Source organism: Eulemur rufifrons, chromosome 7 (genome assembly GCF_041146395.1).
Source record: "Eulemur rufifrons isolate Redbay chromosome 7, OSU_ERuf_1, whole genome shotgun sequence".
In the NCBI taxonomy this organism is placed as follows: Eukaryota; Metazoa; Chordata; class Mammalia; order Primates; family Lemuridae; genus Eulemur; species Eulemur rufifrons.
In genome coordinates, this window is record NC_090989.1 from 278,717,966 (window position 1) to 278,734,305 (window position 16,340).

General features: G+C 43.6%; 1 protein-coding gene across 4 annotated transcripts in view; it reads left to right on the plus strand.

The window, feature by feature from the left end:
* Nucleotides 1-16,340, plus strand: part of GARNL3 (GTPase activating Rap/RanGAP domain like 3) — a 134,667-nt gene that overhangs the window by 90,114 nt on the left and 28,213 nt on the right. For all 4 annotated transcript variants that reach the window (XR_011233936.1, XM_069474681.1, XM_069474683.1 and 1 more), the window contains 6 exons: nt 796-902; nt 4,237-4,352; nt 6,185-6,289; nt 7,376-7,450; nt 11,036-11,147; nt 16,049-16,147. Coding sequence is in view for 3 of the 4 variants with exons in the window: in XM_069474681.1 (XP_069330782.1) it covers nt 796-902; nt 4,237-4,352; nt 6,185-6,289; nt 7,376-7,450; nt 11,036-11,147; nt 16,049-16,147 (614 nt within the window). In the remaining variant the exon portion in view is untranslated. The remainder of the gene's footprint in view (nt 1-795; nt 903-4,236; nt 4,353-6,184; nt 6,290-7,375; nt 7,451-11,035; nt 11,148-16,048; nt 16,148-16,340) is intronic.

The following is a 16,340-nucleotide window of genomic DNA, read 5'->3' on the forward strand; positions in this document are numbered from 1 at the left end:
TGTTAATTTGGCATTGCTTTTATGAGGCTCTCAACATACATATTTCTCAATCAATTTAATATGCGTGCCCTCACCTTACAGAACTCTCTTCAAGGCCACCATGTCTTCAGGAAAACTTTACTCCAGATGGTGTCACTCTGCAGTAAACCCAAGGGTCAGAGTTAGTTTAACATTTATTGTACTTTACGATGGGAACAAATTTAATGTTTGATCTTGGCCAGAATATCCTGTTTCCTATACTACATTCTTGCCTGTTTATCCTTCTGTTCCCACATATTAATCTGTTAAAAGCTGTCGTGATGTGGTAAAAAGAGCGTGAACTTTGAGCCAAACAGATCTGGGTTCAAATCTCAGCTCTGTCACTTATTAACTCAGAGGCTTTGGAAAAAAGTGTTTATCTTCTCAAAGCCTCAAGCCTCATGTGTAGCATGAAGATATTGGTACTACCCTGGCAGGTTTGGTGAGAGTCAGAGTCAAGCTGTGTCTTAAAATACCAAGTATGCTGTCTGGTGTGCAGGGGGTGCTCAGTCATGGCCACTGCAGCTCTTCCTGGGGTACCTTGGTGAGTTGGACCATGAAGGGTTCAGGAAGACCTAGCCTCCGCCCTGAAGGCACATTACTAAGCTAGAAAGGAGAGTGGGGTGGTGGCCTCAGCTCTGGAAGCCCAGAGAAGATACTCCTGCTATGGGATGAATATTCTTAACACATCCCATTAAGTGACTGGACAAATTGAAAGGCAGAATATTAGTGGTCTTTGAAGGAAAAACAATTAATTCTGGAATGTTCTCTACATAGGCTGAAAATATTTTCAGAAGAAAGTGTACCACTCTTTGGCCCACCTTTGCCATCCCCACCGGTGTTCACAGACCACCAAGAATTCAGGGACTTTTTGCTAGTGAAATGTAAGTTCTGTTTTGAAATGTTTTTACAATTTGTTCTACATCGGAATAAATGTCTTCAAATTCTCCCAGGATGCTGTATAAGAAAATGTCATTGTTTAAGTGTTCCATGTTCTGTTAATTCTTTATACAACATACATTTAGTTTTCTGGGGTTGGTGTACTGGTTTTTTCCTGTGTCCTTATCTTCACCTACCATCCTACGCACCTCTCGAGGTTTCTCCACACTCACTCACTCACTCAGTACCATGGGGCCTTAAATTTGCCTTTCTGCCCTGTGTTCTGAGGCTCTGCTTATACACATATCTGTGTTTTTGTCAGAGAGTGAGATGTAGGTAGGGGAAAGAGCAGTGTTGGATATATACTTAGGGATAGGGAGAGTTGTTGGGGAATGTGTATGTACATGCGTGTGTGCATATGTGTGCATGTGCATACACGTGTGAGAGAGAGAGACAGGATGAGACTATGATGTGTGTGGAACCTGACCACCCCAAGCATCACTAACTGATGAGCACATATTTTAGTTCCACTGATAATACCCAAATATCTGACTCTGAGCCCCCATCTCCTAAACCACAGGAGCTCTGCCTTAGCCATCCCCAGGGTATCCCTTGGTATTATATCTGGGAGTCCCATGGTGGGACTGTCTCACTGGTGATCAGGAACAAGTCATCTGGGTTCATCTGCTCCAGCGTCTTCATGGAGGTTCAGCCTGCCAGCTCCAGGCCCCATAGGGCCACTCGGCCTGTGCGCTCTGTGAAGATGCTGCTTTCTAGCCTCCCACAGGCACACTGGGCATCACAGCTGCTTTGCTGGCTGCCTCCCATCCCTGCCTCCTCCCTGCCCCCGGCCCACATGTATAGTCTTCACCTAATTCCGTCACTGTTGCCATGTGGCTTTGGAGCATTTGGAAATGCTGCTGTCACCCACCCTGGTCACCTAGCCCCAAGGTAGCACTGATTGAGTCAAAGTCTCACCAAGTCCCCCTTGGACAACTGCTCCTCAGCTTCTAGTCTTAATCCTACTTTAGGATTGGCCCAAACCAGTCCCTCAGGCCAGGGCAAGGGACAGCCACATGTTGTCCCTCCTTTGTCTTCCTGTCTCCCTAGCATCTCCTTCATAGCCCTGAACATGACTCCTCCTTCAACAGCACAGAGTGCCGTGTGTCTCTACCCCTGCAGTTGACACTCAACGGATTCCAATCACCAAAACATCCCCATCTCAGCCGAGCCACTTTAACTTCTCTTCCCTCTATAAAACCCTCCAGCCCCTTGCAAAGATCTCCACATGCTTCCAAACCTTCCCTCTGGAGAACAGAGGGCACCTTTACTAGGGCTCCCTCTGCTTCCCACCTGGGCCACCAGAGTTGTTACCTCTCACACATCAAGCCATGCCAGGGTCTGTGGGCAATATATTCCCCAACACAGCAGAGGCAGGGAACTCTGCAAACCACATGCAAAGTGATGATTTTCTCTCTTCCTTTCCATTGTCTTTACCCCTTATTTCAAATGCTAGAACAAGGTCTCCAACTTAAATGTCTGGAAAGATGGGTGGGGAACATGAGTGAGTGAAGCAGAAGGAGTGGAAGACAGTCGGGCGATGGGCACATGTGCCTGCTCCAGCCAGTTGATGCCTTTCAGAGCATGGGCCCAGTGTTGCCAGATACTGTTTTCAGAACAAGCCAGAAAGCTGAAACTCTGTGTGAAACTGCCCAAGTCTTAAAACTGTGTGTGGTCCATGTGTTTCAAGTCCAGAGGATCAGTTAGAGAGCAAGAAAACAGATCTGAAACAAAGAACAGCAATAGAGAGTAGGGTGCTACTCTCTGGAAGCTGAAAGGGTCTTGGCATGGGCTCAGAGCGTGAGCATTCTCTGGAAAGGGCACGTGGCAGGGAAGGGGCCTGTAACCAAAGATTAGGGATCTCAGCAACCCTGAGGACCAGCTCATAAGTGGAATCTGTCCATTTAAATGAAGCCAGTCAACAGAGTGACTTGGAGTGAAGTGAAACAAAGGGACTAAAGTTGGACTTCAGGTGGACTAAAGTTGAAGATTTGAAAGGTAGAAATAGCAGAAGAACATGGGCTTAAGGGACTGAAGGTGGTGGAGAGAGAGTATGAGCGGTGGAGCGTGGGCCCGAGAGGGACCAGGAGGGGTTGGTGCCCTGAGCGAACAGGCAGCAGCCCAGGGATCAGAAGGCTCTGGGAATTCTAAAGTGGATGTGGCAAGGAGGGAGGAAATAGGTGAGATAGAAAACTCCAAGATAACAGGAAATGGCATTTCAAAAAAAACTTGACCTTTTCTCTTTATTCAGCCAAACAAGGCATTTAAAATGGGTTTTTCTAAAGTACCAAGGAGAAAATATCCTCAAACAAAAAAATTCCCAGTCACAGAATTATAGAAAATGATAGACATGCATAGTTTAAATTCCATGAGAGATGTCCTCTCACACACACACACACACACACACCAGCCCAGCTTGCCCCAGCACACAGATCCTTTCTAGGAAATGCCTGTCCCCAAGGAGTTCCACTTTTCAGTCTGTGAACATTGTCCTTGCTTTAAGCCCCTGTATGAGAAATATAATAGTTAATGTTTATTTAATATTATTAGCACTGTGCTAATTCTTTATATGTATTATCTCATACACTCTTATAAGGAAATACGGTTATATCCATTTTTACATAGTAGAAAACTGAGGCCCCAAGAAGTGAAATAATTTTCTTTAGAATACATAGCAGGCAGCAGAGCTGGGATCCACATCCGTAACTGTCTTGACTTCAGACTCCTAACCACTTCCTGTTTGGTGCTTTCGTGTATAACTGGACATTCCACTTTATCAGCTGTTAGTGTCTGCAGTCCACTAAAACCCCCACTCTTTTCCAGAAGCAACTTCTGTTAGGCTAAGAATCCTAGTACTCTGCTAAGACAGAAAATTGTTATTTTTTCTAGCAAAATGCAGAAAATATTTATTTAATCCCATTGAATGGCCTCCTGGTGGTTTGGCCCCGTGTGTTAGCTGGGTAGGTGGATGGATGAATGGGTGGTGGGTGGGATGAATGGGTGGGTTGATGGGTGGGTGTAAAGCTAAAGAGGTCTTTAGGTACAATGAGAAGCTTGCAGCCCAACAAGAAAGGTAAGATAGTTGTTCCTAAGGACTATATGGATCTGTGTAGCGAAATCTAGAGTTTTTAAGCATTCTCCTATGAAGGAAAAGTAACACCAGTGACAGTACCAGTATTAGAAAGGTGGGTGGCATTCACTGTGAGGCATTTCCTTGAGAAGAACATTCTTCAATAGCTGTTAATGTTGTACTTCCCTTTTTAACTTTGTTTGTTTTAGTAATTAATGGTGAAAAAGCCACTTTGGAAACCCCAACATTTGCCCAGAAACGTCGGCGTACGCTGGATATGTTGATTCGATCTTTATACCAGGATTTGATGCCAGATTTGCATAAGGTAACTCTGGGTCCATGGTCTTCTTCCCTTCTCGTGGGGCCTGAGTTGAGGACACAAGTCCTGGCAATGAGGTCCTGAGTAGAAAAGCACAGGAATCACCTTGATCTTTGCCATCAGGACTGTGCGGTGGCCACCATAAGCTAGTGTTCTCTCATTGTGACCATAAGAAGGGGAGACGTTGGGTTTCCACATATAGGAATGTGATTCTCATAAAGCCAGGGCCTGTGGAAATCGAGGTGCAGGTGGGGGCGGGGTGATGAGTGTCAATTAGCAATCCCTGGAGACCTTTTTTCAGTGGCTGTCCTTGGTGATACAGCCAGTGCCTTGGCTGGTAGGTAGGCAAAAATGGGGATTGTGGAGTGAGATGGGGTGTTTTTTTTTAATTTTCTGGAAATTTACTGGCTAGCCCCACATTCCAGCACTGATACAAGCATTTTCCTTAACTGAAAACCCACTTTGTGCCAGACACTTCGTAGACCAAAGGTGTATCCACACTGATGACATCCAACACCTTCCCGTCACGTCCAGGGGTGCATGTGCTCTTTGTGTTGTTAATGCAGAGTAAAATCATGAGTGTTGTTAATGCAGAGTAAAATCATCGTTTAAAAACGTTTTCCAATTTAACAAGGAAACACAGAACAAGTGGGGAGACTCCCCTGGAGTCCATGCGTTCATAAACCCCAGTAAAAGTAATTGCTAATGATGTGTGTAAATAATTGGAGCATCAGGTGTCAGGTGCTCGCCCAGGGGAGGTGTAGAATATCAAAATGAGCAAGTGCTCACTGGTCCTTTCCCCTTGGCACAGTGACCAGCACCATTTTGTATGCACCTCTTAACTTCTGACTCATCAGTGCACCCTAACCACTTGCAGGGATTGGGCCACGCTAACCCCAGGACCCTTAGAGCAAACCTTAATTGGTAATCTGTCAATTCCTGTTTTTCCCTAAGGTCAAGGAAGGGTATAGAGAGGGTACCAAGATGAGTAATGATGTCCTTCAGGTGTCAGCTGAAGCGTCACTGCCTTAGCCAGGCTTCCCCAGCACCCCCCAGTTGAAGGCGAGTCCGTTGTTAAATGTTCTGACACCCCACACACTTCCCCTCATAGCAATGATCACATGTGCTAATCATGTCATTAGTTACTTAATCTGTCTCCCCGCTAGACTCTCTGCTCCACAAGGATGAAGACTACTATCACATTCCCAAAATCTGGCAGAGCAGGAGGTGCTCAGTCAGTACTTTGTGATTGAATGAGTGCACCCCATTCTCTGACTTTGGTTTGGAAGAGAAATAACATTTACTGAGTGTGCACCAAACACTGTGCTAAGCACCTGACATGCATTATATCGTTTAAGCCCCATAACACACCTAGGAGACAGGTATTAAGCACACGAAGACCTGAGACTCAGAAGTTAACTAACTTGCCCAAGGTAACCCACAGGGCCACAGAGTTGCACAATTCTAGGGGCGCCATTCTCATAGAATTCAGTATGTGTATTCCGGAGTGTGCCTCTCTATGACTCCTGGAGCTGTGCAATGTGGGAGCCCAGTCACACTGTTAGTAAGTTGGTAAGTGATGGAGCTGCAGGTCTGCTGGGTTTCAAAGCCACGTTCCCAGCATCACACAGTGCTGGCCCTCCACCTGTTGGCTCTAATCCCTAGTGTCTGGCACAGACCCTGGCATGTGGCAGGTGCTCCATCAGTGCTTATTGAGTGAACAAATACAGAAGGGAGAAACAGGACCATTTGGATAAATAGGTTTGTGCATTAAGAGAAGCCAAAGGATAAGACTTAAAAACCATTTGTGGAATTCATAACTTGTTTTTATTTTTTAGAACATGCTTAATAGACGATCTTTTAGTGATGTCTTACCGGAGTCGCCCAAATCAGCACGGAAGAAAGAGGAGGCCCGCCAGGCAGAGTTTGTTAGAATAGGGCAGGTGGGTTTTATTCTGAAACCTTTTCTGCAAGACATGTAGTTTTGAGTCCCATCCAAACTAGATGGCCCACGTGCAAAGACTTTTATGTGTGCTGTAGGAGCGCTGTAATTTCTCTTAGGATTGTTGTGGAAACCACGAGTGAGAGTTTTGAGAACTGGATAGGTGCAGTTCTCTGCAGGTGTCACTGAGAGAGCAGCACTCTGCTGAGATGGGAATGCTACTGCCTTGAAGCAAGTGGCCACAGGGCCCAGCTCTGGGTTCCTCTTGTCAAGGGACCACAGACCACTTGCCTGCCTTCTAGGCATTTTCTGAAGAGTGGGGAGCCAATTTGGGCAACGCACCTTAAATGCCTCCCTGGCAAGAGGAAGCACAGAGTGGCTGTGGCACTCACAGAAGACCTGAAGTGGCACCCTGTTATTGGGAGCAGTCATTTCAGTTAGGTGGCAGCCAGTCATCTTCTTATTCCAGGTGTTGGAGGAAAACACTTTCCCTTTGCCTCACTCCCACATGAACTAGTATTTCTCAGTTCCAGCAGGCAAACCAACTGTCTGCCTTGATCCCACCTCACAGCAGGGAGAAGGGTGAGTGCTGTCAGCTGCAGATAAGATTCTGGCCCAAAAGTAGAGCAGGTGGAGGGAGGAAGGCTATGCAATCAAGGGAAGCTTAGAGGCAGATATAGCTTTTTCCCAAAACAGGTGCGTTACTACAGGGCTCTCAAACATTGGTCCTTGTTTAAAGATACCCAGACTCTAATCCCAGAGATTCTGATTCACCAGGTTTGAGGAGGGACCTAGGAATCTGTATTTTTTAATGCTCCCAGTTTAGAAATCACAATACTGATGTATTGATACATTAAAATGACAGGGTGCATTTAGGGTAGTTTGGGTTGGGACATTGTCATTAGGGCTTCACCATATCTGGCTAACTTCATTCTTTACCTTCAATAATAAGTCAGTAAAGAAACCTGAAACTTTAGTCTGAAATTACTCCTGCTTTATTAATTTTTTTTTCAAATCGCAATTGTTTACCCTGGTATTCTTCTTACTGCTCAATGATGAACTTTAATAGAGATCTCTGTTCTGTAAGGCACTGAAACTGAAATCCATTGTGAGAGGTGATGCTCCATCAAGCTTGGCAGCTTCAGGGATCTGTAAAAAAGAGGTGAGTTGATGATACTTTCAAATTGAACTGTGAATGTCCTTTGTCTTCAATGAAATTATTGAGATTCTTGGAAAAAGCTTTGTGGGCAGAAGGAAGAAGAGCTTGTCTACTGCAGAGTCCTCCGGGGAGGCCCCAGATAAGGTTGAGTAGCCTTCGTATTTCCACAGTATGCACATGCCTTTGCCTGCTTAACTGGAGCGGAGCTGCTGGACCAGGCCTGGTCAGGCAGACTTGGTCCCTCAGGGCCTCTCAAGCTTCAAGTGCATACATATCATCTGGACATCTTGACCAGTAGAAATGCAAAAATGCATTTCTGATCCAGTAGGACTGGGGTGGGGTCAGGAGTCTAGTTGCACGCTTGTATGTGGTTCCTGTGCTGCTGACCATGGGCATACTTTAAACAGAAAGGCTCTAGAGCAGTGTTTCTCGAGCTTTGGCGTGTATTGGAGTCACCCCACAGAGTTTCTGATTCAGTAGGCCTAGGGGGTGGGGCCCGAAAGTTTGCATTTCTAACAGTTTCCCACGTGATGCCGAGACTATGGGTTGGAGGACCACAGTTGAGAAACCACTGCTTAATCTACAGTTCACTCAGCCAGCCAAAAAATGTGGCCTATCTATCTATAATACTTCTTGTTTCTACTTTCCATGGAAAAAAAAACTAAGTGATAATCAAGACTAGAACAGAAAAAAATAAACAAGTTGCAGTATGAACTTGTTTTATGTGTGATTTTGTATTGTAAAACAATACTCTATGTACTTAATTACATCTACGTTCAGAATATGTTAAAGTTAGTTAAATGGAACAGATTCACAAATAGCATATCACAGAGAAGTGTTCACTATAGAAGCAAAAGAATTACAAATACATGTACTTTAGTGATAAAGACATAGATGATGTGAGCCTACATGCTTTAACGTCTGGTTTCAGGAAAATGATGGGCTCAAAATATAATTAACCCTAAAAGCCACAACCAATTGAAGACTGTTGGCAAAGCATCCTTTCCAGAGGTTGTAGAAATTCCCACTGTCTGCTTGTTCCTGTGCACAGTAGGAATTTGCAATGTTTCCAAGCACTTTAGAAATACCAGATTCCAGTAAAATTTAATAAGGTTCTTTGTTTTTTCTTTTCTTTTTTCTTTTTTGAGACAGAGTCTCGCTCTATTGCCCAGGCTAGAGTGCCGTGGCATCAGCCTAGCTCACAGCAACCTCCAACTCCTGGGCTCAAGCGATCCTCCTGCCTCAGCCTCCCTAGTAGCTGGGACTACAGGCATGCGCCACCATGCCTGGCTAATTTTTTCCATATATTTTTAGTTGTTCAGCTAATTTCTTTCTTTTTTTTTTTTTTTTTTTTTTTTTTTTTTAGTGGAGACAGGGTCTCACTCTTGCTCAGACTGGTCTCGAACTCCTGAGTTCAAACGATCCACCCGCCTCGGCCTCCCAGAGTGCTAGGATTACAGGCGTGAGCCACCGCACCTGGCCTAATAAGGTTCTTAATAAGAAGTTCTTAGGTGTACATTAAAAACAACAGTCTGTGGAACCATAACCTGTTCACTGGGAAACAACAAAAAGCAAGCGTCCCTGTTGGGTCAGTCCATAAGCCACCAGTGGGCCACGGGCCACACGTGGAGAAACTCTGCTCTAGAAGACACCAAGGGCTTTTGTGCAGTTGGCCCTGCAGAGGCCCAAGTCCCACATGATGTTCCCAAGAGTGTTCTGTTTCCAAAGAACTGGGCTTTGTCACCCATGTTGCCATCATAATTTATTCAGAAGAGCTGTGTTAATGCTGTTAGAGGGAGGCCAGAAGAGTCTGTGTTTAGGCAGAAAGGCCTGGAAACCACATTCTTGCCCTGCAGAATCTGCACTAAGCCTCTCACATGGCAAAGAGGGGTCTAGGGCAATGGCAAACGCCATTGGTCCTCAGACCAGAGCCTCTGTGGGGCCAGATCTGAGTTCATTGCTGACACTTCTTGACCCAATGTTCAGTAGTTCCTCAGCCCACACATACTTACCAGCACCTTTGAGAACTCATGAGAGCAATGGACACCCCCCCACACACCAGCCCATTAAAATATTCAAATGGCACATACACACAGCATTTTGAATACAATTCCCGGGGTTTCACAGACCTCCTTAAGCCTCCATGGATCCTCTGTTGCCTTTGGATCTTCTGGGGGAAGAAGTCCTTTCTGCGCTGGTTTCCTAACTTGTGTCCTCTGGTCAGAGAACATATTGTTATTAAGAGTTGGTTGTTCTGTCTTGGTCCTACCTAATGCTGATGTCTATGTCTGTCTCCCTGCTGATGTTTATATTAGCTTTGCTTTTTAATACCCTCTTGGCATAACTCACAAACTCAGAATTGCCAGAAATCTACTTGGGGAAATGCCGTTTCAATTATTGGCCTGTACTTGTGTAGCCCTCTTTTGGTTTATAAAATGTTTTCACTTTCTTTAGGTGATCTTTTCAGAACAGTTCAGGTACAATCTAACAGTTAGAATATTCTTTTTGAGGCTTGTAGGTTTCCTCAAGGGAAAGCATACTTTTCTAAGATGGCAATAATGCACACAGTATTTACCCTCAGCCTTAGTGATACCTCAAAGGTGGTCCACAGAGCCGTTCACTTCTGTGTAAGCATGTCTTCATGGGTACCTACGAACACGCACACACAGACTCCTCTGCAAACCCTGGTGGGACACATCAGGCCGTTATGTCTGATTGAGAGTAAAAGTGAAGGTGTAAGATGTCAGTGTATCCCCAGGAATCTCTCCAAATTTCCTTTGTCCTTTAAGGCTAAGCCAGGTACTTTGGAAGGAAGTTAATGATCCTGTGGAAAATGTCCACAATTCTGGTGTGACTAAGATCCCAGCAAACAATGCCTGCTGACTCCGCATAGCCACACACAGCTGTGAGGCCGCTGTGAGGGAGAGCTCATTCATTCTTTATGCCTGAAATGAAAAGGAAACCAAGACTCAAGGGAGAGTTCACGTGGTGTCAATATGTCACATGGGGGAACCTGAGCAGTTTTGTTGGCATCTCTTGCCATTCTAGAAACAGATGTTATATTTTCTTTAAGATTTTGTAGTTGTGTGTGGGTCGATAAGCATTTTCATGTTAAGGCAATATCAACCTCTTAATGCATTATATATGGTTTAATAATTTGCTGAATCAGCAACACAGGAATCTAACTTTTTAATAGAATTATGTGGGACTTCCTTTCACGATGAACTAATAATGTAAATTCTCTAAAAAATAGGCACCATTCAGCTCAACTCTCAGGTGTTAAAGAAAAATGTTTGCTTAAAAAACATTACCAATACTTCAATTACCCCTGAGGAACATTATAATAGAGATAGGTTGTGGTGCCAGAAACATGTGAATTCACTCTTTTTCTATTGCAAATGTATTTGAAAGGAGACTTTTCTTCTTAAGAAAGATAACTGAATCCAGACCCCAGGGTTTGGAGTCACTCTGCTCCCACGGGGGTATCTGTGTTTCTGCTTCAGGTGTGGTACTGTACATTTCCATTTGATGGGCCGCAGTGTATTTTTTCTGGTGCACTTATTTTCCGATGCTTGTATTGCCTCGCAGCCTTGGGAGCCCCAGTGTTTCTGCAGTAATTTCCCTCACGAAGCTGTGTGTGCAGATCCCTGGGGCCAGGCCTTGCTGGTTTCCACTGATGCTGGCGTCTTGCTAGTGGATGGTTAGTGAGTAGCTGCTCCTACAAATGTCTCTTTTATGTAACATGTAGTACTTCTAAGATGAGTAATTGCCAATCGACTCCCTTTGGACCATACATGTGTGGTCTGCAGAGAGGTTAGCAAAGTTTCATTTCCTTACAAAATTAAACCCTTGTTTTCAGGGCAAGCAGAAGAAATATATTCTGAACCAAGCATGCTAGAGGGTGGTCCATAGGTTCGTCTCTTCCTGAAATCTCTGATTAGTCTGTGGATATCAAAAGACCTGCAAAAACAATCTTTTATCTCCTTCTCCAACAATACTTACCATGGTTCTAGCATTTTACTTTAAATCAACAAGGATACATTATTTAGAGCTACTATCTCAGGAACATGCTCTCTCTTGGAGTCTTAAAAGAAAAAAAAAAAAAAGTTTTCTGATTCAAAAAGTACTTGGTATCCAAAACAAACAATAAGAATCTTAGATAACCCATTTTTGATGGATATAGAAACAAAAAGATTTTGACAGGGAGACAGATTTCAGCTCAATATAAAATCACACTTTCTGACAGCCAAGTAGCTGGGGCTGCCTGGGGAGGTAGTCAGTTCTCTGTCAGCACAGATCAGCCACCACTGGCCGTGCCCTTGGTGAGGATGCTGTAGAGGAAGTGCAACTCCCCATCTGGCGTTGCACTTAAGGACTGTGTGGTCCTTTCCAGCAGGAGGCCCCTTATATTGTTCTGTACTCCTAATGAGTGACAAAGGAGCAAACAACTGGTAGCAGGTCATCTCCTGGGGCTTCAGAGGGAGCCATAGGCACAGAGACAGTGTCTTCAAAGGGCACATCCTCGGACTGCACAGAAGCAGCTGCCCACTCTCTGGTTACCATAGTGACATTTTATGAGCATCCTAAAGCCACCACTTTGAGAATGACAATAATGGCCCAAAACTGCAGCATCCTCCCACCCTTCAGCACAACCTTTCCTCCCTCCCTCAGACCCTTCCTCAGAGCATTTACTAAGTGCCTGCTGTGTGCCAGGGCCTGTGCTAGGGTCCTTCTATATTGTGACTAGAGAAGTGAGCCATGCTTTATAATGGATCTGTTTCTGACCTTATCTGTTATTTTCTTTATATGTTTTAATTGTGTGCCCATGATGTCATTGTACCTATAACTAACTTAATAAAAGGCAGATAATTTAAAGTTCATAAATTCAGAATTTAAATTAAATACTTAATTGTCAAAACTACAAAACAACTAGAAACTCTGTGTGATCTTGAAGAAAACTCAACCTCTCTGAGCCTTGGCTTTCTCTAAAGTGAAGGTAATTTTTTTTTTTTTTTTTGAGACAGAGTCTCACTCTGTTGCCCGGGCTAGAGTGAGTGCCATGGCGTCAGTCTAGCTCACAGCAACCTCAAACTCCTGGGCTTAAGCGATCCTACTGCCTCAGCCTCCCGAGTAGCTGGGACTACAGGCATGTGCCACCATGCCCGGCTCATTTTTTGTATATATATATTTTAGTTGTCCATATAATTTCTTTCTATTTTTAGTAGAGACGGGGTCTCACTCTTGCTCAGGCTGGTCTCAAACTCCTGACCTCGAGCGATCCACCCGCCTCGGCCTCCCAGAGTGCTAGGATTACAGGCGTGAGCCACCACGCCCGGCCTGAAGGTAATTTTTTTAAGAGGCCAAAAAATAGTTTATGACAATGAAAAATGGTGAAATACAGTGGGGATGATGACCATAACTACAAAGAGGGGATTATAGGGATTAAATATAGTTACCTGTCTTAAATGTTTATGTAGCATCTGGCTCACAGTGATAACTTACTAAACAGCAGCTATTATCTTTACTGTGTCCCTCTGAACTTGCTGAAAAGTAACAAAATCCTTAGATTTTACCAGAAGTGCAACCAAAGAAATGAATTTATTTTTAAAAAAAAAATAATAAAACAGACCTTAGAGGCTGCTGGTTTTATAGATGAAGAAACTGAGGCTTGAAGAAATGATGAGACTTGCCCAAGATCACACAGCTGGCTAGCTGCACATCTGGAACTAGAACCCAGATGTGATTCTAGTCCAGTGCTCTTTCCACTAAACCAAGTACAGTATATTAAAATTAAATTAAATTCTACCAATGTTTTTGTCTTTACCTTAACACAGACTTCCAAAAATACAGTCCTGGGAAAATAATTATGAAAAATATTGTGATTAAGAAAATATTAAATCCTTCCCATTTGCCTTTTTAGGAAAGAGAAAGCATGTTTCATAGTAACTATTTGTAAGCTTGCCCAAAAGCAAAAAAATTCCATTTGAGTTGCTTCTATTTTTTTAATGTAAAATCTAAGCCAAGCTTACCAAGTCCCTTTCTGAAATTTTTATCTTTATGGGTCCAAAATTTAATGGAGGCGTGAGATATAAGGATTATTGTGATTTGCCAAGAAATTCTCTTCCAAATTTGAAGGAAGTCATCTTCCATGAATGTAGCTGTGTACACCCACCACCAGCTTAGATTTATTACTCAGATTATTTTTTTGTGTCCTGATTACAGTGATGCTCCCTGTTTGTTTTTGCTGAAAAGGAGAATAACTCTTAAGGCTTTCTTTGTATTCCTTGTTGTGCTTTTAAGCCATAAGTCTCTTTTTATTTCTTTGTTTACCTTTTTCTTTTCTACACTTAATCCTATTATGAATTGTTTCCATGAGTGAATCTGTCCATTTTGTTCCAGGCTGAATTCCACTCCAGCCCATTAGCCTTTGCTTAATTTTATTAGACTTACCCCTTGAGAGTCTACTCCTTTCAAAGTCATTATTAAAAATCAAGACCTTTTGTATTCTAAGTTAGTAAAACCTTCTTTGAAAGAAGACTAAATAGTGATTACATATGCTATCACCATGTGTTTGGGTTTTGCAGTAATAGAAAAGCCAGTTCTAAAAGATTGTTTCTTCATACATAAATAGATTACAAGAAGGAAAAATTTATCAAACTATCATTAAAGCCGCATGTCACTCTCATGTCCTTGCCACCTCTTTCTTCTTGTGCTGTATCTAAACCTATTCAGCCACCTGAAAAGGATTTATGGAGAATAAATGCTAATTTACTCTGTACACAGCTTGGCAGCTACACAGTATACCTGTGTTTTCAAGGTAAAATGAAGGGCTTCTGTCATTTATTAATGCCTTACAGTGCTACTGCTTCCGTGGTCGCATCACCCATCCGCGGGGATGCAATGCTGCTTTTAGGCTATACCACTGATGTAGAGCACGGCTTTGTCCTTTGCACAGACTTGGGCTCCACATGCTTGAGGTGTGGCCTCAGACAAGTTACTAACACCCCTGTGCCTCAGGTTCCTCACTTGTTAAATGGGAATATTACAAGTTCCTACCTAATAGGGTCATTGGGACATTTAAATTAAGTAACACGTGAAATGCTAAGCATTATGGTCTGGCATGTAGTGAGCCCTTAGTGTGTGTCATCTGTCATTGCAGCTACTGCTGTTATCCTACAAAAGGAAGTAATAGTAGTTATTTAGCCAAATATGATGACGGGTATTAGAGTGCTCATCCCATGTTTTGAAAATTAAGTCTGCCCCAGCAGAGGTACAGAGACACTGAGAATGAATTCCTCTTTATGAAGCTCTGGGGTAGAGGAGGAAGAAAAGTGGTTGATGAGCTGTCATAAAATTTACATTTGCCCACATAATTAAGAGGAACAAGAGACAAATCCTACATCTAATATGAGCTTAGCAATCTCTGTGCTCTGACAAATGAAGGCCCTATAAGGCCTACAGGAGCAGGAGATCCCTCCCCGCTGGAGAGCAGTGGTTAATCCTGATGGTAAAAGCTCTGCTCTGTCCTGGGCACCATCCAGGGAGGATGAACTCCCAACTACAGTTAGATTTCTGGAAGATCCTTGCTGGAGGCAAGATCCTCGGGGCCCCTTGCACCTAAATTATAAATACACAAAACCAACCCCACAGCAGAGCACTAGAAGACTAAACGCGATGAAGGGTGAGCTAACCGCTTCTCCTGCCTCGAATGTCTACACCATCCCAGATATCTCTGCCTTGCCCTGATTCTACATCAAGCTCAGAACACACCTTTCTGCTTATGGAACAGCCCTAATAATCCTTTTAGGCCCTTATGTCTTAGGGTCCCCCAGGAGCAAAGTAATTGTTAGCAATTTGAGATCTCAGTAAGTAACCTCAAAAACAAATCCTCTGTGTACCTGCAGTATCTTTGATCATCCATTTACCTAAAATCTTCCTGAGCATTTCCACTTAAATTAGTTTTTTCCTGCTATTTAGGCAATTTAATTGATACTTCTTTTTAGTTATTTTTGTCTGAAACGGAAATTTCATATTCCTATACGGTGAAATATTGAAAACTTTTGGTCAAAATATAATGATACAGACACAAGTCATGTTAGGATAGGGTGTGTCTATATTTATTTTAAATATAAAAGAAAATTTTAATTTTGCTTTCTTGAGAAATATGCAATATGACCTAACATATGAGGCAATTTCAAATATTGATAAAAATAAGAAAAGAGAGAAATGGCTGCTCTTATTCTTTCTTTTTTTCTAACTTGGTGTTCAGTCCTTTGCTACAACCCCCAATAAAAATTGGTATTGATCGATGTTGCTCTTTCTTTGATGAACACTGAGGAGAATACAGTTTTCATGCCTCTGCTGCTGTGCCCCCTATATAGAGCTCGGAAAGCCTTTGGGAAGGAAATAGCAGTACTTCTCCCCGAGCTAGGGGGAGAATGGTGCTTGGACTTATTGTGTAGGCCTTATGAAAGCTCTGGAAGCTGACTTCCTTCCTTGCCTAAGAGAACTGGGGTCCAAAACTACCCACAGGCATGTTTCGCAGGTTCTAGAAAGCGTGGGCTGGGTTGCAACCATAGGTAACCAGGTTTCCTTTTCCAGATGACCTTCCGTCAGTGCCCGTGTTTGACAGAACACTGCCAGTGAAGCAGATGCATGTGCTGGAGACTCTGGACCTTCTGGTTCTCAGAGCAGACAAAGGTGGTACCCCTGCCAGGTGGCATGCTCTAGAAGAAGGAAAGGCGCCTTCTGCGGCCCACACCGTGGATCACCGTGTCTGACTCAGTAGCCCATGCCAGCTGTTTCTTTTTCTTTTCCTGATGCCCAGTGCTCGGGGGTCCCTTGGTGGCCCCTTTGTTCTCTGGGGAGGGGACCAGTGGCAACGGGCCGGGGC